Here is a 23,636-nt window from a genome sequence, read left to right on the forward strand (position 1 = left end):
ATTTATTTATTTATTTAGAGAAAGCACTGGAGCAGGGGAGAGGCAGAGAGAGAGGGAGAGAGAGAATCCCAAGCAGATTCCATGAATCAGAGCAGAGTCCAACGTGGGGTTCAAACTCACAAATTGTGACATCATGACCTGAGCCGAAATCAAGAGTCAGACACTTAACTGCCTGAGCCACCCAGGCACCCCCTTACTACTTATTTTTAGAGAGAGAAAGCAAGGAAGGGAGAAGGGCAGAGAGAGAGAGAGAGAGAGAGAGAATCTCAAGCAGGGGCCTGATCCCACATAGGACTCCTCGGGGGGCTCCATCCCAACCGTCAGATCATGGCCTGAGCCGAAATCAAGAGATGGTCAGTGGTCCAACTGAGACACCCAGGCATCCCTACTCTAATTTACTTTTATTGCACTTAATCCCACCTACTTTACATATTTAGTTATTTGTTATCTCCTCTATCCTGCTCCCTGTTTTCCAGAATGCAAGCTTCATGAGGAAAAGAACCTGTTCACTTTCTGTTCACTACTGTAACCCTGAGGCTTAGTACAATATATTGCATGAAGTAGGTGCTAATAGTATTTGTTGAATGAACGAAAACATGGACAAAATTTCTCTCCAAATATACTGTAACAATTAATTTTCCTATCAAAAAGTATATCAGTATCCCCATTATCTCATACTCTATAAAATTAGATATTACTGATCTTTTTAAGTTTTTCATTCTAAAAAGTAAAAAATGATATATTGTTTTAATTTGCATTTTCCTTATTACACTGATGTTGAGCATATTTTTATATGCTTATTGGTCACTGGTATTTCTTCCAGGAATTTTTTGTTTATGTCCTTTGTCTGTTTTACTGTAGGGTTGTTTATCTTTGTAATATCGATTTGTAGGAGTAACTTGTATATTATGACTATCAATCCTTCATTTCTTATATGTATTGCAAATATTTTTTCCTAGACTGCCACTTCTCTTTTAACTTTGTTAATAGTGTCATTTGTCACATAGGAGTTTTAAATTTTTAACAAATCTGCCTTCTTTTGCTTTATGGCTTCTGGGTTGGTGTTTTGCTCAGGAAATCCTTCCTAACTTCAAATTATGAAAATATTCTCTTATATTTTCCTCTAGACCTTTATTATTATTATTTTTTTTATATTTAGAGCTTTAATCCATCTGGAATTTATTTTGGAGATTGTGTGAGATAGTAATGTGGTTTACTTTATTTAATGGTGAACCAGATGACTTCATGTTTATTATTGACTCTTCCATTCTTCCATCTATGATCCAATTTTTTTCTTATATATTAAATTCCAACATATGAGTCTACTTCTGCACTCCATATTCTAATCCTTGATCTATTTTACTTGTCTGTCACAATAACATAGATTTTAATTATTACTAGTGCCCTTTAGTTGATTTTGATAACTGATAAATATACCATTCATTGTTCTTTTAAAAAAAAAAATCAACTACCCTGTGCATTTTTTAGACATAAATTTTATTTTTTTTTTAAATTTTTTTTTTAACGTTTTTATTTATTTTTGAGACAGAGAGAGACAGAGCATGAAGGGGGGAGGGGCAGAGAGAGAAGGAGACACAGAATCGGAAGCAGGCTCCAGGCTCTGAGCCATCAGCCCAGAGCCCGACGCGGGGCTCGAACTCACGGACCGCGAGATCGTGACCTGAGCTGAAGTCGGACGCTTAACCGACTGCGCCACCCAGGCGCCCCCTAAACATAAATTTTAATTTTTTTTTTTTTTAACGTTTTATTTATTTTTGAGACAGAGACAGAGCATGAATGGGGGAGGGGCAGAGAGAGAGGGAGACACAGAATCAGAAGCAGGCTCCAGGCTCTGAGCCATCAGCCCAGAGCCTGACGTGGGGCTCGAACTCACGGACCGCGAGATCGTGACCTGAGCTGACCCGAGCTGAAGTCGGCCGCTTAACTGACTGAGCCACCCAGGCGCCCCCCTAAACATAAATTTTAGAATCATTTTACAAGTTTCATAAAAAACTTGTCGGGATTTTTTTCATGGTCTACAGTAAAGTTGTAGAGTTTTCCTGACATGATACATATATTCCTGGATATTTGACATATTTTTGTTCATAGTGGGAATGGTGTATTTTATCTTCATGATTTTAATTGATTACTACTATATTTGTAAAATTATTGGTTTTTAAAATTTTCTTTTAAGTTTAGTTATTTTGAGAGGGAGGGAGGGGGAGAGAGACAGAGAGTGAGAGAGGGAGAGAATAAGTGAGGAGGGGCAGAGAGAGAAAGAGAAAGAGAGAATCCCAAGCAGGCTCCTTGTTGTCAGTGCAAGATCATGACCTAAGCAGGACGCTTAACCAACTGAGCCACCTAGGTGCCCCTAAAATTATTGTTTTTATATGTTGATCTTCTTCCTGGACCCTCTCTGAAACTCTCTTATTTATTTTTATTACTTTTTCTGTTGATTCTTTAGATTATTTAAGCACACCATGGAACCATCTGCCATTTTATCTTTTCTTTTATAAGAACTTTCTCCAGACAATGAGATGGGACACTTGTAGACCTCACCTTGTATATTTCCAATCTCTTAGAGATTACTGTCCTGCACTGCCTGTGTCCCCATATCTGAAAATTCTGGTTTCATGTTTTTTTGTTTAGCTTTCTAGTTGCTTAAGATGGGAGGGTAAATCTAGTCTCCATTCTATAGAACTACTAAAGAAACACTTAGAAGAATGCAAAACTTCTTGAAGGATACTAGTGTGTATTGCCATTATATGAAACATTTAAATTTAATAAATATAGATTTTAACCTAAGATATTATCAGATATATATGATCATCAGTTCAACTGTTCTGTTTCCAAACCAAGATTGGCAGCAGAGCAGTGGGAGAACATGATTAACTCATGGAAATGAAGAAGAGGTATTAAAGGATGTCTCCCTAAGATTTGTAGCATTGTGGGCTATTGTGTTGGCCCAGCTTTCACATAGCTCTTGCCTTGATACAGAGGCAACAGACTTCCTTCTTCTTCTGAGATTTGCTCATGTCATGCTCTGGGAAGCAGGAGTTCTGATAGAAGATACAGAAGGAGAGGGCATTCAGTAGAAAAGCTTTAAACATGCACAGGCTTGGAATGGAGATGACTATGAGGGCAGAGATTGTGACTCATTCTGGGAAATATGTCAGGAAACTTTTGTTACATTAATAAAAAAGACTGAGAGGATAACATCTTCCCTCTTTTTCATCCTCTTCCCTCTTTTCTGTCAGTGTGAGTTTGCCACATTCCTGATATTAATCCAATTAGTGGATATTGAATGCTCTTTTTGGCAAGTAGAATGATTTTAGTAAAGTCTTCAATCTCACAGTATTCAGGCCCCATGGATAAAAAGCAGTGATTGTACTAGTACTGTGCAGCCTTCTCTAAAAGCTGTCAGTATCTTCTTCCCTATGATTGGTCAAAACCCTTTTGGTTTCAGCAGTAGCCGTGAGAATCTGGCTTCTTGTGCTCAGGCTGGAACAGCTTCTGAAGTACTAACCATTGACTCTGTCCTACCTTGGCTGTTCTTCTGGGCAAGCTGCCTCTGTGTTCTGTGCAGCAGCTGTGTGACTGCCTTTCACTCACCTCTTTCTGCTTTGCTATCTATACTGAGTTGAATAGTGTCCCCCCAAATTCATGTCCACCCAGAACCTGTGCATGTGACTTTATTTGGAAATAGGGTCTTTGCAGTTGTAATCAAGTTAAGATGAGGCTATACTGGATTAGAGTGCTAAGTACATTATGACTGGTGTCCTTATAAGAAAAGGGAAATTTGGACATACAGATACAGACACACCAGGGAGAAGACCTCATGAAAACAGAAGCAGAGGTTGGGGTGATGCATCTGCAGGTTGGCAACAATCAAAACCTAGGAAAAGGCAAGGGAGGATTCTCCCCCTAGAGCCTAAAGAGAGAGCATGGCTGTGCCAACACCTTGATTTTGGACGTCAAGCCCCCAGTTTCAGAATGGTGAGAGAATAATACATATCTCTAGTTTTAAGCTACCCATTTTGCGGTACTTTGTATGGCACCTATACAAAAGGAAGACCTTTCTCACTTTCCCTTTCTCTTCCTCCCACCCTCACAGCAGGAGCCTTCTCTGAGTTAAACTGCTTAAGGTCAGGCACATTTTATTTTGTGAGAAACTGGTAAAGTTAACAAATTGTTTGTACTGCTTTGCAAGAATAATGCTTTGAAATCAAAGTGACAACTTGCTACCCTGATAATTTTCTACTGTCAGACTATCACATTTCTTTCAGTTTACTTTTCAGTATAAAATAACTTCAGTACTCTTAATTCTCTTGAATGGTTTGCTTAGAAGAGATAATGTTATAAAACAGAAATTATTTATGAAAGAAATCAGATTTGGAGTAAATTTTAAATCTAGAAATCAAGACAGGGAAAGTCAGAACCTGTGTCATTTATATGTTTGTTTTTTATTCTATGATATTAGAAAAGCAATGACAAAACTTTAAGAAGATTTCAACTAGAGCGAACAAAATATGGTAAATCTCTATAAGTTAAATTGGAAGTAGAAGCAAAGGGAAAAAAAATACTTTTCTGCACCAGGTTTCCCACATCCCCTCTAATCACTTATAGTAGCTGTTGGCCATTCCTTGCGCACAGATAAGCCGGAATGCTCTAGGAGGCAAAACCAAATTGTTTAATATAAAAAAAGTATGAGGCACAGATGGAGGTCCCATATCTATGAACTGAAAATTGAAAACTCCAAATGGCTAAGTTGGAAAACCTGCAAACATTATTAAGAAAACAAAAGAAGAAAAAGAGACTGAAATCCCACAAAATGCTTTATAGTGAAACAACATTGTACAGATACCTGTTGAAAGTGTTAATAAGGAAAATGGAACTGATGTGATTTAAAGTTACTTTTTGGTGCTTTGGCTCCAAGAAAGAGAAGGGATTTAGCATCCCTTAAACTGTAATCATTGTCTAAAAACGTGTGTGAAATAAGCAGGCTGTGTAGGTCTGTGTAAACACAGAAATGCATGCTTCCGTCAGATAAGGTCACTAAATTGGTTCAGTAACCTTTTCTGGTCTGACAAGTAGCTGGTTTTCTTTTGCCTTTTTTTTCTTGGGGCCAGTGTGCTTTTCTGTGTTTGACCTGCATTTGGGGAAGGGGAGGGTAGTGTGTTCTCCTGCTCATCTACCAAGTCAGGAATGGGCTGGAGGTGAAAAGAGGGGGGACTTGGCAGGTCTGAGAGTCCTGCCAGGAAAAGGGAGCAGAGCTGTTGTTAGAAAACCAACTTCTTAGGCAAATGAGCATAGTGACAGGCCTCTCGGTATGTCTTCAATGAATGAAACAAAGAATTGAAGACCCTTAAAATTGGAATTTTAAGTAGCCAAAAAGATGTTTGCCAAAGATATGCTAGAATTCTAGGAAAGAAGTGTTGACCTTGTTTTGGTTTGCCACCTAGAGGGTTAGTTTAAAAAGGAGAGAAAAACAAAAATTAGTATATGTAAAAACATTTGTGGTTTTTAGAATAATTTTGATTTCAGAGTGGAAGGAAAGCTTAAAACTTTCCTTATTTAGTCTTCCTAGAATAGTGTTTTCTTACATGGGTTGGATCTTTATTTTACTTTGTTTTAATTTTTACAAGGAAAAACAGTACATGGTCATTGTAAAAACTTTTATAATACATAGATATATAAAATACAGAAGAAAATATTTTCTTTCCTCTGTTTCAGATATGTAATTTGTTTTCTATGTAAATATAAATATATGAATGCATACTTATAATATATTTATGTAAGTGGGATCATTGTTCTGTAACTTACTTTTTCCACCTAATATTATATCATGGCATCTTTTGTTGTGAGTTATTGAACATCTGTGTTATTTTCATAGTTATCCCTTTAACCTTAAATAATGTACGTCTGCTTCCTGATTTCTCATCTTTGGACAATAAAAATTGATTCCTGTTGTGATAGATAAGGAATTAAATGTGCTTATACTATCTCCCACATTCCTTCCTGTTCTACTTCTGTTTTTTAAATTATATTATTATTTTTACATCATCAAGTTTTATAATATTTAGATTTTGTTTATTATATTTAATAATAATGTAATTATTTCTCTTTGTCTTGTTTATAGATGGATTAGAATTTAAATCTAATAAAAGTATATAGTGAGTGTGCTAATGTAGGCAAGATTCACTGCTGAACTAGGTATTGTGATAGAAGGCAGTATAACCCACTGATATGCTGCTGCCTTGGAGAGAATATTTCAGTCAAACTCCTACAGATTATCTTTTCTTTTCATACCTTGGCCTTGCTTAAGAAAGTTCTTTTAATTGGGAAGAATCAGAGAGTCTCCAGTCAAGGGCCTGTGGTCACATGTGTTTTGTTGTTTGATTTCCAGCGAATGAACAAATATGTTCAGTAGGCATTCACACGTTAGGTCAAACAGAAAAAAGCAATAATTATGGGTTGTGTTGTGAAAATGGTGAAGCAAGGGGGTATCAGCCTATATTGGATGGGACCCAGCCAGAATTTTTTTTTCCCCCACAAGGACAGCCCCAGCTTCCTTAGCTGGAGCTGAGGTACATCTCCAATCCTCTGCCCTAGAAAGTTTTGAGGTAAGGGTAGATTATTTAATAAATTACTGTGTTATGTTGAATAAACTCCAAAATACTAAAAGACCAGGGAAATTAGAGATGTACAAAGCTTTTTTTCAAAGCTGAAATATGTTATATCCTCATTTTTACTTTTGGGTTTTGGTTTCTTGAGTTTTTGGTCTTTTGAAATTTTTGGAAATGCATTCCAAATGCATTTGGAAGGTATGATGATATCAGAAATTGGAACCAAAGTTAGTCAGATTGGGTGGGTGTGAGGGGTGGGCACGAGGTGGGGACACATTAACATTTTTAGAATTGTGTTCTGGAGGATCTCTAAATCCTTAACTACTTTCCTACACCAACTTTGGCTTAAATGGACAGGTACTAGTTTAATATCTGATCTACCCAGTATAATCTTTGCTTTCCAGAGGCAGTTTTTACTTTCTTTTTTCACCCCTTAGATTAATCAGCTATGGGCAGCTACTGGTAGTATTGATTTGATCTCTTACAGAAGGAAAGAATAACCACCTGAGATTTGTGGCCTAGGTTTGGCCTGTTACTCAGGGTTCCACTGACCCTGAAGGGACTGTTTGATCAGTGTTGGCAGTGACCTAGAAACTTCTGCATCCCTTAATTCCTCCCCAGCAACCTTGCCATTCTGGGCTGTTAACTTGAGTTTGAGTCCTATGTGCAAGACTACTACAAAGCAGAGCTGAAGTCCTTAGGTAACCACCTTTTTTTTTTCTTTTTCTTTTTTTTTTTTTTAGATAGCAGTGTTTTTCTAGAGACCATTAAAACCTTATTAAAATTCAACAACAGAAGCCCTATAATTATTTGGATAGCTGGATTCCAAAAGGCATAACAGCTCTCAGGGTGGCATAGCCCATGGCAACTTGTGAGAAAGCAGACACAAACATGTTCTGTTAAGAAATCTTTAGATCCCCTTCCAATACACAATCAGAACCACACTAGAAAACTTGTCTCTATAGCTTTCTATACAGCTTCCAAGACATTTTCTCCCTAGAAGTTCAAGATTGGAATTTATTACAGCAGTGTGATAGCCTGGAGACATATGTTCAAAGGACAATCAATGAAGGATTTGTTTAACAATCAATGAAGTATTTGTTACTTATAGGCACAGAAGGCTTTGTACACTAAAAGAGTAAGTTTCCTTCCTAACCCTACTACCCTATTCACCTACACTTTCAGAGGTCACCACTGATACCAGTGTCTTGGGTGTCCTTCCAGATATATTCAGTACACACAAAAGCATATGCATTTGTATTTAAACAAATGATGACATAATATACACACACGCATACTGTTCTGCACATTTTTTCCCTTAATGATCTATTTTAGTTATTACTCCATATCACTACTTGTAGAACTTACTCAATTTTTATGGCTACATAACATTCCATAATTTAGATATACCATAATGTTATTTAACTTCACTGATAGGCACTTAGGTTATATCCAATTTTATGCTGTTGAAGCAATACTTTATACATATCATTCCATGAATTCTGTTTCCTACATGTGCAACTGTATTTGTAAGATGCATTTCTGGGGGAAGACACGTGCATTATTAATGTGTATAGGTATTGCCAACTTGTTCCTGAGGAGATTATACTAATTTATCCTGCCCTGGCAACATAGGACAGTGTCTACCATTTTATTTATATCTTTATCTACCCGCTATATTTTCATGCTTTTTTTTATCTTTGCCAATCTGATAGGTAAAAAAATGGTATCACACAGTTTTAATTTGCATTTATCTTATGGGAAACATTAAACCTATTTTTATATGGTTAATATCCCTATGTACTTCCTCTGCAGTGAACTGTTTATATCCTTTACTCATTTTCCTATTGAGTTGCTGGTCTTTTTCTTATTGGTTTATTGGAACTGTCAATACATTGTAGAAATTAAAGCTATTTATATATTGACATAATTAGTCCTTTTCTATGATATGGCTGCAAATCTATTTTTCATATTTTGATGTTTGTCTTTTGACTTTATGGTGTTAAGGTTTTTTTTTTTCTGTGGAGTGGAAATTATCAATATTTTATTATGACTGTGAAGTTTTTATCTATTTTTAAAATATCTTTATATATACATATATACATATATATATAAACATACAAATATAAAATCATTTACATATATTTTCTAGTGTTTTCATCTAGCACATTTATGGCATTGTTTTTTCTCATTTAAGTCTTTATTCCTTATTTTGGTATAAAGTGAAGGGCATTCTGTGGAGATAACTTGAGTTTTGACTGTGCGGAGGAAGTGTTCTCTTTTTAATTGGTGTTTGGCTTACAGCACCTGGACACATTCTATTAGTTTCTCTTCTGCAGTGATGGAATGAAGCAACCTGCTTTGTGGCAGATGGGCAGCACGGAGTTCTGATGGCTGAAGTGTAGTTAGATACAGGACAGTGACAGTTTTAAGTTATGAGATTAATGGCAGTTACAGAGGCCTAGGTTAAGGCTGGGCAAATTGCCAGAAAGTAAGGTTTGAGGTAGTAGTAAAGACCACTTAAAAAGCAGTCTCAGCACTGTCACAGCTCAAGATGAGTGTTCACAGAGGCCAGTTTAGTATATGGAGAGCTCCAGGTGAGCATACTATTCCTAAAGGTTGGGAGTTGTTTGTGGCCATTTCCCCTGAGACAGCTACAGATTACTTGGTTGACTCTGTTCTTAGAGTTCCAAATGGGAACTTGAATGAATTAAGTGAAGTAATTCTCAATCCTGGATGCTGCATTACAGACTACAGGAAAGTTGTGACTGGGAACCCCAGCTAAGGTTGAGAACCATTGCTTAATGTAATCAGTCTGCAATCCCTTTGAATCAGGGATTGCAGTACATGTTGCCTCAGTGCCTCCAAAAGTGCACACGAATTATCTGGGATCCTGTTACATACAGATTCTGAATCAGAGGTTCCCGAGCAAAGCTTGAGATTCTGTGTGTCTAACAAGCTCCCAGATGACAAGGAGGCTCCTGGTTTCCAGATCACCCTTGAATGCTTCAGCTTGTTACTCAGTGTGCAAAGTTTGGGCTTTCACCACTCCACAACAGTCAGTAAGCATGTTTCTACCATGATGCTGATCTCTGGCAGAATTGCTTAGTGTGGTATGGAGAGCACTGGGGTCATATGGCCTGTTTTCCAGTTCCAGTGGCTCCCCCAATTAGTTGTAAGACAGATCTCTTAAAAGTACTTAAGTCCTTCACCCTCTAATCTCTAACACGATAGGGTTGAGTTGGATAAACTGCAAGGTTTCCTTTGTTCCTGCCTTCTCCTGTTCTGGTCCAGAGTGTTTTCAGACTCCGTGGAGACAAGGAACCAGTGTTTTATGTGCAAGCAGACTCTGTAGTTAGGACCCTTTCTTCCCCAGGGGCTGGGGCCTGGTCTTAACTTCGGATTGCTTGGGGAAAATAAAACTAACACATGTTAAAAAATTAAAGAAAACTTGACATTGAATTGTAAGCTATCATAACTACAGAACGAATGCAGGGAAGCTAGAGTTGAGTGTCTACCAGGAAAGTCAGTTGAGATTTGAGTTAATTTTCATTTATTGGGCCAGACAGACTGTAGTACTAGCTCAGGGGGCAGTTCCTCATGCTTTTATGTTTGCTTGTCTCTACAAAAGCAACCTTCAACAGTGAAGAGGAGAACATATTTTTCTGCCTTAAAACAGCATAGGAGAAGGCCTACTTCTGTGAAAGTAAATGTTTGAAAGGAAGCTAATATTCTATAAACTCTTTTTTTTCTATATTTAATTTTTCAAGGCTAATGTTGACTGTTAAGAGATTGATACTGAAAAGAAATTTACCGTATATATAGGCTGTGTCAAAAATCCCATGTATCTCCTTACAGACACCAATAAGTAGTATCAGAAAGTACCCACAATAGAAACAACATCCCTTAAATTACAAGTAATATTAAAAATGACACATCTCTCTATCTTAATTCATTGGATAAGAGATCAGATAATACATTTAGATTTTATAACACAGGTGTATAGGAATTTTTGACTTAACCTCTTGGTGTCAAAGGAGATGTATTTTGCCTTGTATTAGAATTTGCCGTAAGAAGAGGTTGTATGATCAGCCCTCATGAAACAGAATAGTTACCTTCATTTGATGAATCAGATTCAGTACACACAGTTCAGTTCTAACTCTTCTCTGAATGTCTAAACGGGTTTTTTTGTTCCCTCTATAGCTAGATTATTTTCAAATTGCAGACTGCCAGTACTTTCTGTCTCACAAACACGTATCATTATGGTTTTACTGTATTTGGTAAATCTTTTATATAATCAACTATTGATTATCTAGTATAATGAGGGTGATCATACAATATAGTAGAAAACCATCTAGTTTAGTCATTCAAGTCAAACTATTTCATGATTTAGGAGCCTCTTTCTGTGGTTATAGGAGGCCCATTCTCAACAGCAGGAAAACTCATCTAGTTTTAACATAATAAACACAATATAGGTCATTTTATAGAAAGATTATTTTAGTTGCAAGTGACAGAAAGCCCAATCCAAGTTGGGTGAAGCCAAGAAGGGGCTTTTTGAAGCCGGGTAATCGCAAAATTTGAGGGTAGAACTAACTTTAAGTATGGGTGGTGTAAATAGTGTAATCAGGATCTGGTCTTTCTGCATCTCATGGCTTTGCTTTCCTCTGCATTGGCTTCGTTCTCAGGCTCCATTTAATTACTTGATGGCTGCCAACACTGCCAAGGCTGCCCGTCTTCCTGGTTGAAATCCAGTCGAAAAGAGAATACCGTTCCCCGTCCCCTAACTGAAGTCCTGAACTGTTTTCATTGGCCCTGAGTAGACTGCCCGTCTGAGTTTCTGAGGTCAGCAGGACTGATGTCCTTATTGGCCAGATCAGAGTTCTTTGATCATTCTCATAGTGGGGAGGCCATGTCCACACTGACAGGGAAGTAGGGAATGCTTCCATAGAAGATAATTGACTACTCTTCCAGAAGATGGGGCAATAAATAACCTGATGTAAAAAGCAGCAACAAGAACTACACTCACTACATATATCTTTCTCCACTTAAACCAATATTAAATGTCATTTATGTTGTCTAAATATAGAGATTTCAGTGGTAAAAGGACATCGGGGATGTACTTTGTGTTTAGATGATGCAGAACTAGAATTAAAAAAAATGATTAATTCTACAAAATGTATAACTTGAATGAAATAATAAAAGGTGATTATATTGGATACCTAATAGCTTACTTTACAGGGAAGAATGATATTCAAAATGTTTAACAACCTGTGGCAGTGGTATCAACCAATCATAATAAGTTGGATCCAGCCAATTAGAACTGGTGCTGATCAGGACCAAACAGCAGCATTCTTTTGTGAGTGCTGGTAAAGTGTCAGCCCAGGCAACCAGGAGGCATTGTAAAGGTGCTGCCAGATTTCTCAGAAAATATAGTTCCTGTATTAGTTTCCTAGGGCTACCATAAGAAAGTACTATGAACAGAATGGTTTAAAACAAGTACATTCTCTTGTAGTTCTGGAGGTTGGGAGTTGAAAAGCAATATGTCGGCAGGGCAGCACTCCCTCTAAAAGTTCTAGAGAAAAATCTTTCCTTGCCTTTTCTTGCTTCTGATGATTGGTGGCAACTGTTGGCATTCTTTGGTTTGTAGATGTACCACTTCAGTTTGTGCCTCTGTTTTTCTGTGGCCTTCTCCACTGTGTATCTGTGTCTCTGTAACCAAATTTCCCTCTTCTTGTAAGGATGCCATTTGCATTGGATTCAGGGTCTACCCTATTCCAGTATGACCTCCTCTTAACTTTATTACATTTGCATAGACCCTGTTTCCCAAATAAAGTCACATTTACAGGTTCCAGGTGGACATGAGTTTAGAAGGGACATTATTCAAACTAGCTCAGGTACCTAAAATCCAATGCTCTTACATTGTTGGCATGACACAAAATTAAAAAAAAAAGAAGCAATGTTAAAATGTACTATAAAATTTTTCTTTTCTTATTTTATAGATAAAAACTGGATTTTTGAATCTTATTAATAGTATTTAAGTGAATTATGAATTGTTTTAGTTGGAATGCTATTCTGTATTTTAACTGCTGCGTCAGAGTCGGTAATCTCATCTTCATTAATTATAACTATTTCTGTTAAAATGTGAATGTTAGTATGATAGTTTGGTGGAGAATTAATAATATTCATTGATACGTAGGTATGTTTGTACATGAGGTATTACATTTTTATACAGGACCTTTTTTTTTTTAATTTTTTTAAATGTTTATTTATTTTTGAGACAGAGAGAGACAGAGCATTAGCAGGGGAGGGGCAGAGAGAGAGGGAGACACAGAATCCGAAGCAGGCTCCAGGCTCTGAGCTGTCAGCACAGAGCCCGAGGCGGGGCTTGAACTCACAGACCACGAGATCATGACCTGAGCCGAAGTCGGATGCTCAACCGACTGAGCCACCCAGGCGCCCCATATACAGGACCTTATTGAATTCAACCAAATTTTGCTTAAAAAAATGGAACTGACCACAATTAGATAAACATTATCCATTACTGTATTTAAGAGCAAATATAAGAAAGAGGCTAGCAGTACAAATTGGTAAAGGGCTTGGAAATCCCATGTTCCCCATGGAACATTTGAAAATGGTGGTATTGTCATCAAGGTTTTAAAGAATGAATGGCTTTGTAGAAAAGAGTTTAGACTCTGGAGAGCAGAATTGAAACCATTGAGTTAAGGTTAAAGATAAACATTTCAATGCAGTATAATACTTTCTCAATGAACAATGTACTATGTATGAAAATGGAAGCGGTAGTCATGTAAGGGAGTAAAGCATGGGTTCCTGGAAGTGCTCAGGCAAGTGCTGCATAATTATTTCCCTGTGACGTTTAATGGAGATCTTGCCTTAAACAAGAAGTCAAAATGGAAGGTCCCTTCTAACTTCAAGATCTGTTGCAAGTTCTCCTTAAATTTCTCTTTTTATATAGGCCATGAAATCAATATTAATATGTGATGAAATATTTCTTTAAGTTTAAATGCTTTTTAACAGCTGCCAACGAGAAGTTTTGCTCTATGACTTATGTGCTATGGACTGCTTAGGAAGGAGCAGGGAGATCTAAGAGAAGGGGGAAACATCATTAATAAGTGAGAATGGTAGAGGATTAAAACTTCTATTCAATGAGTAGCTACTATGTCCAGGGTTTATTGGATGAATTTCTTTATCCATATTATCTCATTTCTTTGAATGTATTTAGTTTTTTATTGCTCAGTTTGAAACTTATGGAAAACTATAGTACTTAAAATGATGAATTCTTAAAATAATTGGCATTTTCTTATGTATTCTTTGGTGATGCAACACAGGACTGTTCTGAAGGCTACATGTGCAAAACACACTTTCAAATTAAACCCGAGACTCTGATGTCACATTCGGGAACATCTGCCTGTGTACAGACATGTCTTCCCATTGAGGTAAGTGGTTTAATATGTCTTATTCTCCTTTTCAGTCTTTTTGAAGTATAAAGGAAACAATTTAAATCTTAAACATATATTTGAAAACATTAACTGGCATTGGATCCTGGGCCTGCTGTAAGGCAAAAATTGAATATCATTGGTCAGGAAGTATTTTCTTCTATAATATCGAAAGCAGGAATTGTGGTAGTGTAAAGATCTACTGAGTCCTTACAGACTCTGAGCCTTCACCCTTTTGGTTTCTCTTGGATCTGAAGACCACAGATGACTTCCATTGCCTATTGATTTTTCTCCAGTGAAATCCTCCCAGGACAACACAGACATGTCCCTTAGCTGATTAATACATAGCTGGAGACTTCTTTGCCTAGTCTGCCTTTAACTCTTTTCCCTTTAAAACTCTATGCCTTTTAAACTATGCTGGATCTGGGTCTCATTCCTTAGGGGACTTTAACCTTGACTTAAAAATCTTCCTAAATTAAATTTTAATAAGGTGCTGATGGCTTAGTGGTTTTCTGGGATACTTTCAATTTTATTTTTATCAAAATGCAAATAGCCTTCTTATATTGTTATTGTTAATAAAGAAATTTTTATATATCTATGGCAAAAGTAAACAAGAAATATGTAAAGAGTACAAAAACTGCCATATGTCCTTTAACTGGATGTAGCCACTATTATAATAAATATCTTTCCACAAATTTTCTGTTGTACAGACATGTACATACTTTTTTTTTTAATGCACAAGTAATATATCATAGACTTCTTTACATGTCAGTAATTGTAGAATTCCATAGTTCTTTAAATGGCTTCATTGCATTTCATCCTTTGGATACACCATAATTTTGTAGAGCCCATTCTGAAGTAAAGTACTTGAATTCTAAAATAGAATTGATGGGGATCTAATTGCCTCAACACAAAGGAAGAAAATACTAATGCTTGGAATTCTGAGCATTCTGGTAAAATGCGAGATTACGAATTTCTTGTGAAGGAAGAAAGAACCATTTCCTAGGACCTGTTAAGTCAGACCCATTTGGCAATCTGGCATTAGACTCCCACCTCTCTTTCCCCACTGCCTGTGTATGACACTGGCCTAGAAGTAACTCTTGCCAATATAATTCAGTTTGCAAGTTATTCTTGAGGGTATTGTGCTTGGTAATAAGCTAAGTGCCCCTGGGTAGGCGCTCAAATCCTGATTACTGCTTCGTAGTTCAAATAACCAACATCACATTAGGAAGCTTTTCAATTCATTATATATTAACTTAAAAAATGCACAAAGAAATGGTGATTTAAAAGATGAATTACCAGTTTATGCCTAACAAGTTGGCAGAGATTTGAAAAGAACTAAAAAGCAGTGTTGACAGTGTGAGGGAACTGACACTTTCTGGTTGATGTTTTAACTTCACAGAGTTTAAAGACGGGCACATACTACGAAAAATCTATTCCAATTCTAGGAATTAACCTCATAAAATAGAAATCTTTTCAACATTTTCTAACAAATTTCAAACATGAAAAGGTTGCAAGAATTTAGCAGTCAACATCCATATACTCCTCACCTAGAGTCTTTCATTGACATTTGCTGTGCTTGCTTTATTACATGTCTGTCCCTCTATTCATCTATCAGTACATTTTATTTTTTAATTTAATACTTTTACCTCAAAGTAAATTGAAGACAAATATTCATAGAATTATTGGAAATGTACACAGAGATTTAACTGCAAGTACATTCATTTCACCATTATTTATACTAGCAAAAAATGGAAACTGCGGAAATACAGAACAATAATGGATTGGTTAATTATGGCACATCTCTGTGATGGCAGTTGTGATTCAGTAGGCCTGGAATGGGCCTGAGAGTTTGCAGTTCTAAAAAGTTCCTGAATGCTGCTACTGCTGCTGGGCCAGCAATCACATTTTGAGAACCACTGCACTGCTCTATAATAGAATGCCTAGCATATTTGAGATGCTGCGCAGCTGAGATGGTTAGTTGAACTGATGTATGACAGCATCGATATTGCAGTAATCTTGGTGAGATGAGAGATATCTTAGGTTGGGTTCACCAGAAGCAGAGCTTGAGATGGAGGTGCTTATTCACTAATTTGTTAGGGATAACTTTTAGAAGGGAGTGAGTGACAGAAGCAGGATAGGACAAGGGATAAAAGCTAAGGAAGAATGTGCTCTCAGGTAGAAACTAGCTTGGGTCTGACCCCATGGGAAGCTCTGGAGCACAAACTACGCCTAGATTTACTTCTGCTTTGTGTCATTGGGATGGGTCTTTTTGTACTCTGTGACAGTTATTGGCTTGTCGGTCATTCATTGGATGAAATAGAGGTAGACATAGCTTCCCAAGCAGGGTGTCTCCGGTGTTACTAGGTATTCTGCTTTGTGTTATCAGCCAACAATCAAAACAGCTAAGTGGGGATGGGTACACTGGCCTTAAGGGGAGGTGGGTGGGACCTCAGCAGTGTCCACTGCCAAAGAGTAACCTGAAACCAACAAAATGGGATCTACAGCGAAATATTTATATAAGTTCTGTATTTAGATGAAAGCAGGGAGATGATATTATTTTGGAAAATGTGTTTATTTTTCATAGAAATATGCCATTATGTTAACATGTATTTGAAATGAACTAATACATATAATATTTTTTGATAATGTTAGTGTTAGTTGCTAATACAGTGAATGCCAATAGATACAACTTACTTTAAAGCTCATTGGGATCTCCAATTAATTTTAAACATGAAAAGGGATCCTGAGACCAAAAAGCTTGAGAACCACTCATCTAGATCAAGGAACTATTACGTTATTACATGTGAAGAACACTGATAACTAAAATGTATAATAAATGAATACACAAGTAAGAGTTAAAACAAATGAATCATAAATAGAATTCATCCATGCAGAGAAGCATCTCAGGGGCCACAGGTGAGCTTGCAAAGATTACTATGAGGAGTATCTGGGGCTTTGGAGACATTAAACTGCAAATGAAGGCCTAGGCAAGTTAGTTGTCTTCAGATACCTAGAAGCCTCTTCTGTGGAAGAAAGAGTAAATTTACTCTGCTTCTGAGGATAGAACTAGTTTGTGTTTGTAAAATATTCTAGATAATTCTCTCTAATGTTTAGTGTTGCCTACAGTGAAATCAGTCAACTTGCAGAGTTGTATACTCCCTCTCCTTTTGTGGAGATACTCAGCAACAGAGTGGATAACCCTCTGTCTGGAATAGTGAGTGGTCATTGACTGAAATGTTGAGATGCTTAAAGCACCAGGCAGATGATGAATGAGTGAAGTGGGTGTATCAAAAGTGGCAGGACTGTGGAGAAGTGGACATGGCATGACTCATCCAATAGGGGCAGCAGACATACAGCTCCAGGTGGATTTTCAAGACAAGGCAAAGATCTGGATTTTTGTGTGTTGGCTTAATTAAAACAAAAGAAAACAAAACAAAACAAAATTGTGCAGGTCACACAGACTATACCTATGGGCTGCACGTGGTCCTCAGGCCACCAGCATGTAACCTAGCCTCTATTATAGAAATAAGTCCTTTATTGTATAGAAGACTAAGCTAGGGGACTGCTAAGTTCTCTTTAGATTTTAAAGCCCAAAAGTTCCAAATCTGTACATTTCTGATTTAAAAGTTTTTAAAGGAATGACTTTGCTAATAGTTGCTTCAGTTTTGTTTTGTTTTGTTTTGTTTTTATTTTGGCCATGTATGATGTGGGAAATCTACTCACTTCCTTGTCCTAACCAGAACCAGCATTCTTGATTGTAGAAAGATAGCTGGATTCATGATTTTTATGACTACAAAATTATCTCCAATGGTATGTATATAATCATAGGATTTTAAAAATCAAAGTGAAATATAATGGAATGTATAAGTGAAGTAATATGAGAAAATCACAATCTATATCCTTTTTGAAATTTTTAAAATGTAATTCAAAATGGTAGTTAAGAGAATGAGAGGGTATACACAATTCTCTGAAATATAATGGTGTGCTGTTTAGTGTTGGCTTTGAGGAATAGGAATTCTTATAGGTTAGTCATATTAGATAAGACAGTTATTGTTGTGGGTGCCTGGGTGGCTCATTTGGTTGAGCGTCCAACTCTTGATTTCAGCTCAGGTCATGATCTCAGGGTTGTGGGATCGAGCCCTGCTTTGGCTCCACTCTGAGTGTGGAGACTGCTTAAGATTTCTCTCCTTCCTCTGCACATCCCTTGTGCTCTCTCTCTCTTTTTTTAAAAAAAAGGACATTTGTTGTTGAGAGTAGTTAATATGATTTGCTTGTGACATTTCTGAGTTTGTGAAATAACAACAAAGACTTTGGAAATTTTTAAGCAAAGTATTTTCCTTAGCAGTCACCAAAAGAAATCTATTGCCTCAACTTAAAATCGTTGATATAAATGAATTTTTCCTCTTGAAATGGTGTCAGAGATAGGTGTGGAGCATATTTTATTTATTCATTTACTATCTTCATTACTTTAGAGCCTCAGGTTGTACCTTCAGATTACATTTTTTAAAACTATGAAAATGATAGAGTCATAAAGATAGCAATAGCATGCTACTGGAGAAAGGATTTTTGTCCTAGGGCCTTGTAGTTCACTAACTGGGACTTTCCTTAGTCCAGGGCAGGTAGAATATTATAGAAAGCCCTCAACAAAAACAACCTATCATAAATTCCCTGAAGCATAAAGCCGAGAATCAGTAACTGGAGATGATCTCAATTGCCAAAAGGACATATTCAAGAGAATGATGATCTTCTGAGGTAACCAGGTCTTCAAATATACTCATTTGCCCTAAGGGTTTTATTAAGTGGCTTCTAGGATGAGTTCCATTTTGTATGTCCAAAATAGACTCCTATGTCATAATGTTGTGTGTATGTGTGTTTAATAATGGAACAAGTGACAAGCAACGGCTCTCAGTGTTAACAATTTCTTTGTAAAGCAACTGCTATTTTTAGACTGAAGTATAGACCTGTTGGTAAATGTAACTAATGAGTAATAAGCATGATTACCCCTAGTATTTGAAGATGTAATTATTAAAGCAATGTTAGAATACCAGAAAGCCTTTTATATTTAATGTGCATTGATACAAATGGACACATGTGTAGTAGTCAGTCAGTTTTTATTTATTGATATGATGAATTTAATACTGATAGATAAATGGGTTGTTAAAGAAAATAACTATTAATACAGCAGATCCAATTGCACTCTTGTGTTTTTCTTGAGGTATTTTGATAAAATTAAAAGACAAAGCAAATTTTTATTTTATTTAGAGTGCAAATATGCCATAGAGTGATGTGGTATTTGAAAGTGGGGAGTATAGGATATGCTCAAAACCAACCAGGTCCGATTAGGATTTGCAGCTGTAATTAAACTGTGAATTATTACACTAAATATAGTATTTATTATAAAATTATATTTCTGTACTCTATGACAGAAGTGTTTGTTAAGTTATTCTTAATACTCGCCAGAAAGTGCATATAAAGATGTGGCACTAGAACTGCCTGATCTAATGAAATCTTAGGGGTGTTAAAGCAACTTAGCGTTCTCTTGTGAAGCCAGGGAGTCGTACAGGGAAATGTTTCACTTTCCTGAATCTTCCTTCTTCTCTAGGCCCTACGTACCTGAATGAATATTACTTTGCAAAATTCAGAGTGTGTTAGGTTAATTGAGAACCTATAGCCTTAATGTCTTTTTAAAAAAATGATTTATTTTTGAGAGAGAGAGAGAAAGAGAGAGAGACTGAGGGAGGGGGAGAGAGACAGGGAGACAGAGGATCTGAAGCAGGCTCTGCACTGACAGCAGTGAGCCCCATGTGGGGCTTGAACCCATGAACCATGAGATGATGACCTGTGCTGAAGTTAGATGGTCATCCAACTGATCCACCCAGCCGCTCCCCTAAATGGCTTCCTAAGGTTCGTTCTACGCTGGAAATTCTCTGTACTCTTTTTTCCTTGGCAAAGAGAGAATCTATTTTTTGAGAGAAATCAAGATGAGTCAATTCAGGTAGATAACTAATTTTTTTTCTATTTATCAAGTCAGTAGAAAAGCTTTTGTAAAGATACCTGGCATGGCCATTGTATTTTATCTCAGCAGCAAGTTATATTGGAAAGTTTCCTTTATGTATAGCTCTAATATTGAGGCTTTTTAAAAATCAAAAGTAAGGTTATTTCTAGCCATAGATGTGTACTTGAGAGAATACTGGACTGATACATATTTTTTTAATTTTTTAATGTTTGTTTTTAAGAGAGAGAGATAGAGTGCAAGCAGGGGTGGGGGTTGTGGGTTGGGCAGAGAGAGAGAGAGAGAGAGAGAGAGAGAGAGAGAATCCGAAGCAGGCCCCAAGCTCTCAGCTGACAGCAGCAAGCCCCACGTGGGGCTCAGTCTCACAAACCATGAGATCATGACCTAAGCCAAAGTCAGACACTTAACTGACTGAGCCACCCAGGCACCACTGAACTGGTATTTCTGTATCAAAATCTGACAAGCTTTCAATGTGGAATGTTTATGTCCAGTTATAAAGGTCTAACAGGAACCAATTGTTTCTGAGAAGGACACTTAATGTATTACTTTAGTTGTTCTAATTGTATGTTCCTACTGTTTCTTATAATGAGTTTGAGATGCTTTCCACGAAATACTTTAAGAAATATACTTAATGGATTGATTGAGGGTTTCAAACTTTATTTGGGTACTTTCTCATGGAGAATTTCTGAGCAGGATATCTTGATTTTACAATCAAATCTAAAATAAATGAAAGTGAAACCATTATTTTGCACTTCTTTCTCCCCCTTTGATTTTTAAAAATTTTTACTTAATTTCATTTTTTAAACAAGAGAAAGAGTGCACATGAGTGCAAGCAGGGGAGGGGGAGAGGGAGAGGGAGAGAGAATCTTCAGCAGGCTCCATGCCTAGCCTGGAGCCTCTTTAGGGGCTTGATCCCATGACCTTGAGATCATGACCTGAGCTGAAATCAAGAGTCAGCCACTCAGGACACCTGGACTTTGGCTCAGGTCATGATCTCACAATTTGTGAGTTTGAGCCCTGCTGCATCAGTCTCTGCTGATGGCTCGGAGCCTGGAGCCTGCTTTGAATTCTGTGTCTCCCTCTGTCTCTGCCCCTTCCACATTCAGACTCTGTCTCTGTCTCTCTTTCTCAAAAATAAATAAACATTAAAAATTAAAAAAAAAAATGTTGGATGCTCAATTGACTGAGCCACTCAGGGACCCCAGAATTTTTTTTTTTTTAAGCCAGTGGAAACTCAGTGTATGGTTGGGGATAGGATACATTGCTTGGAATATAGTACAATGAGATTTGATCTTACAAAAGATTAAACAGAATCTAAAATATTTGAGTTTTCAGAATTATTAATTATATTTAAAATCCTTTTTTTCCCTTAGTTAAATTGAAAAAGTTAATTAAAAGATTATTTTCTGGAGGAAAAGAAATATCCATTAGCATAATTTTCTATGCAGGGCTCAAAAACAATGTTGTCCTATACTCTAAAGAAATTGAATGTTACAATGGAAATGTGTGATCTCATGGTGAACTGTAATCTTCTAGATGTTTAGAGGGTTGTTTTCTTGGTAGCTTGAGAGAAATTAGTTACTTGTTGGGATTTTTTTTTAACTGTCAGATAAAGATTAACTGTTGTACAGAATATTATTTTACTGTGGAACCATCGCTCAGAACTAGGGACAGTTATGCATATAGATGGCTACTTACATAGTAGGACTCTATAGCTCCCCATATTTCTCCCACTAGTACCTGAAGTGCCCACTATTAAAGAGCTTTATTAAAAACACAGATAGATTTTTTTTTTTTTTTTGCAGGGAGAGAGCAAAACATTTTCAAATTGGGTTAGTGGTTCCAAACCCTACTGCTGAAGTCTGAGCACTGATCTGGTTAGATTACTCTGATCACCACTGTGTCCTTACAATCTAGCCCAGTGTCTGGCATATAAATGCTGGAAACTAATATAGCCTGTATTTTAATTTTTGTAGATTGAACTATCTAGAATTTCCCATCTAATATACTGCTAACTTAACTAAAAGTCCGCACTGTTAGAATAAATATTTTATCATTATTAACTTACAAAGTTTTGGGGAATATTTATTAAAGTTTATTTCTGGATTTATGTGCCTAAGGTAGTAGACTGTGGAAAAAATGAAGTATTGGACTTTGTTACAGTTTTTCAAAGTGAAAAGCTAAGAGGAAAAACTAAGAATAAGGCATCAAAGTGTTTTTAACAATATTGCTTCTGATTGCATAAATGGGACATGGGAACTTCAATAATGTTTTTCCATATGGTGCTTGCAAATTTGCTATTTTAGAGGTATTCTTTGCTCTTAGCACATTGTTAGTCTTTTGTATTTGTGATAAGCATTGAGAAGTTATATCTAGTTCTAGCTGACCTCAAAGGAGTCTTAGTTGCAGAGTACAGGTTTGTCTCAGCTGTAGTTTAGAATGGATTGGAAAGAGTAGGAAGGCTATCAAGCTGGCAGTACTACATAAAGAATGTCTAGATGGATGCCTAAAAGAATGCCTTCTTTGGCTGGTGGGTCAGAGGGTACAGCAGCCTGGGTAATTAAATGTGGTCTCTCTTCTCTTGTTGCTCATCCCCAGCATATTTTGAAGGAAGAGAAGTTGTAATCTGAAAGTTGTAAGACTCTTGGATGAGAGAGTTAAAATGACCATTGACTAATCTTGAAGTTCTATTATTAATGCTTTCTTTCCAGTAACTATTTTTGAAATAAGTAGTTCACCCTCAGCATCACTTTGGGTTTGTTAGATGTGAAACAAAAGAGAAAAAATATAATGATGATCTCAAACTATGTAATTCTCCTGTTTATAGACTTATTTTTAACTATATTTATACTTTTCTCCCTCTGAATGTGCTCTGTACAGTGTTTTTGTCTCAAGACCCTCCATGATATCAATCCCTTTTTTATTTCTCTTGCTTTCTTACTTAGTCTTGACCTTGCCGTCTCAGTAATGCCCACAACACCTAAGTTCCATGGTCCCACATTTTTATGCCACACTTATGTTTCCACTTCTCTGTTCTATAATCCTGTCTCACCTCTTTCCTTCACTACCTGATTTCTTGAATAAGCAATCTGTAATACCTTCACTCTTGTCACTCATTTCAACTTCAAGTCTTTTTCTATTGACTTCTATCAAAATCAAGCTATGGAGATTGATTTCTTCTAAGTTACTAGTTACCTTGTAATCATCACATCTAGTGTTCTTTTCCTCCTTGACCACACTGCAACGTTTGACGCTATCGACTAAGACCTTTCTTCATAAATTCTCTCTCCTTTTTGACTTTGTGACACTGGGGACAAAGTATTCTTTTTATTCTCTCTTTCTAACAGTTTATTATCACTATTATTCTGTGGCTAATATCTTCCCGAAGTCAGAATCCTTGGGGAGTGCTGAAGGTCAACTCATACAAACAAAGATGAATCCAGAGGGCAGGGTGGAGGTGAAAATGAGAAGCCAAGTCAAGAGTCATGACTACAGAACTAATCAGAGGATCTTAGGCAACTACCTCGAATAAAGCTGAAG

General features: G+C 36.8%; 1 protein-coding gene across 13 annotated transcripts in view; it reads left to right on the forward strand.

Annotated features, from left to right (window-relative positions):
• The window catches only part of ATG10 (autophagy related 10), a 259,908-nt gene that overhangs the window by 44,671 nt on the left and 191,601 nt on the right, over positions 1-23,636 (forward strand). For all 13 annotated transcript variants that reach the window (XR_006218746.1, XM_042989422.1, XM_042989439.1 and 10 more), the window contains one exon: positions 13,973-14,080. Coding sequence is in view for 12 of the 13 variants with exons in the window: in XM_042989422.1 (XP_042845356.1) it covers positions 13,973-14,080 (108 nt within the window). In the remaining variant the exon portion in view is untranslated. The remainder of the gene's footprint in view (positions 1-13,972; positions 14,081-23,636) is intronic.

Source organism: Panthera tigris, chromosome A1, assembly GCF_018350195.1.
Source record: "Panthera tigris isolate Pti1 chromosome A1, P.tigris_Pti1_mat1.1, whole genome shotgun sequence".
In the NCBI taxonomy this organism is placed as follows: Eukaryota; Metazoa; Chordata; class Mammalia; order Carnivora; family Felidae; genus Panthera; species Panthera tigris.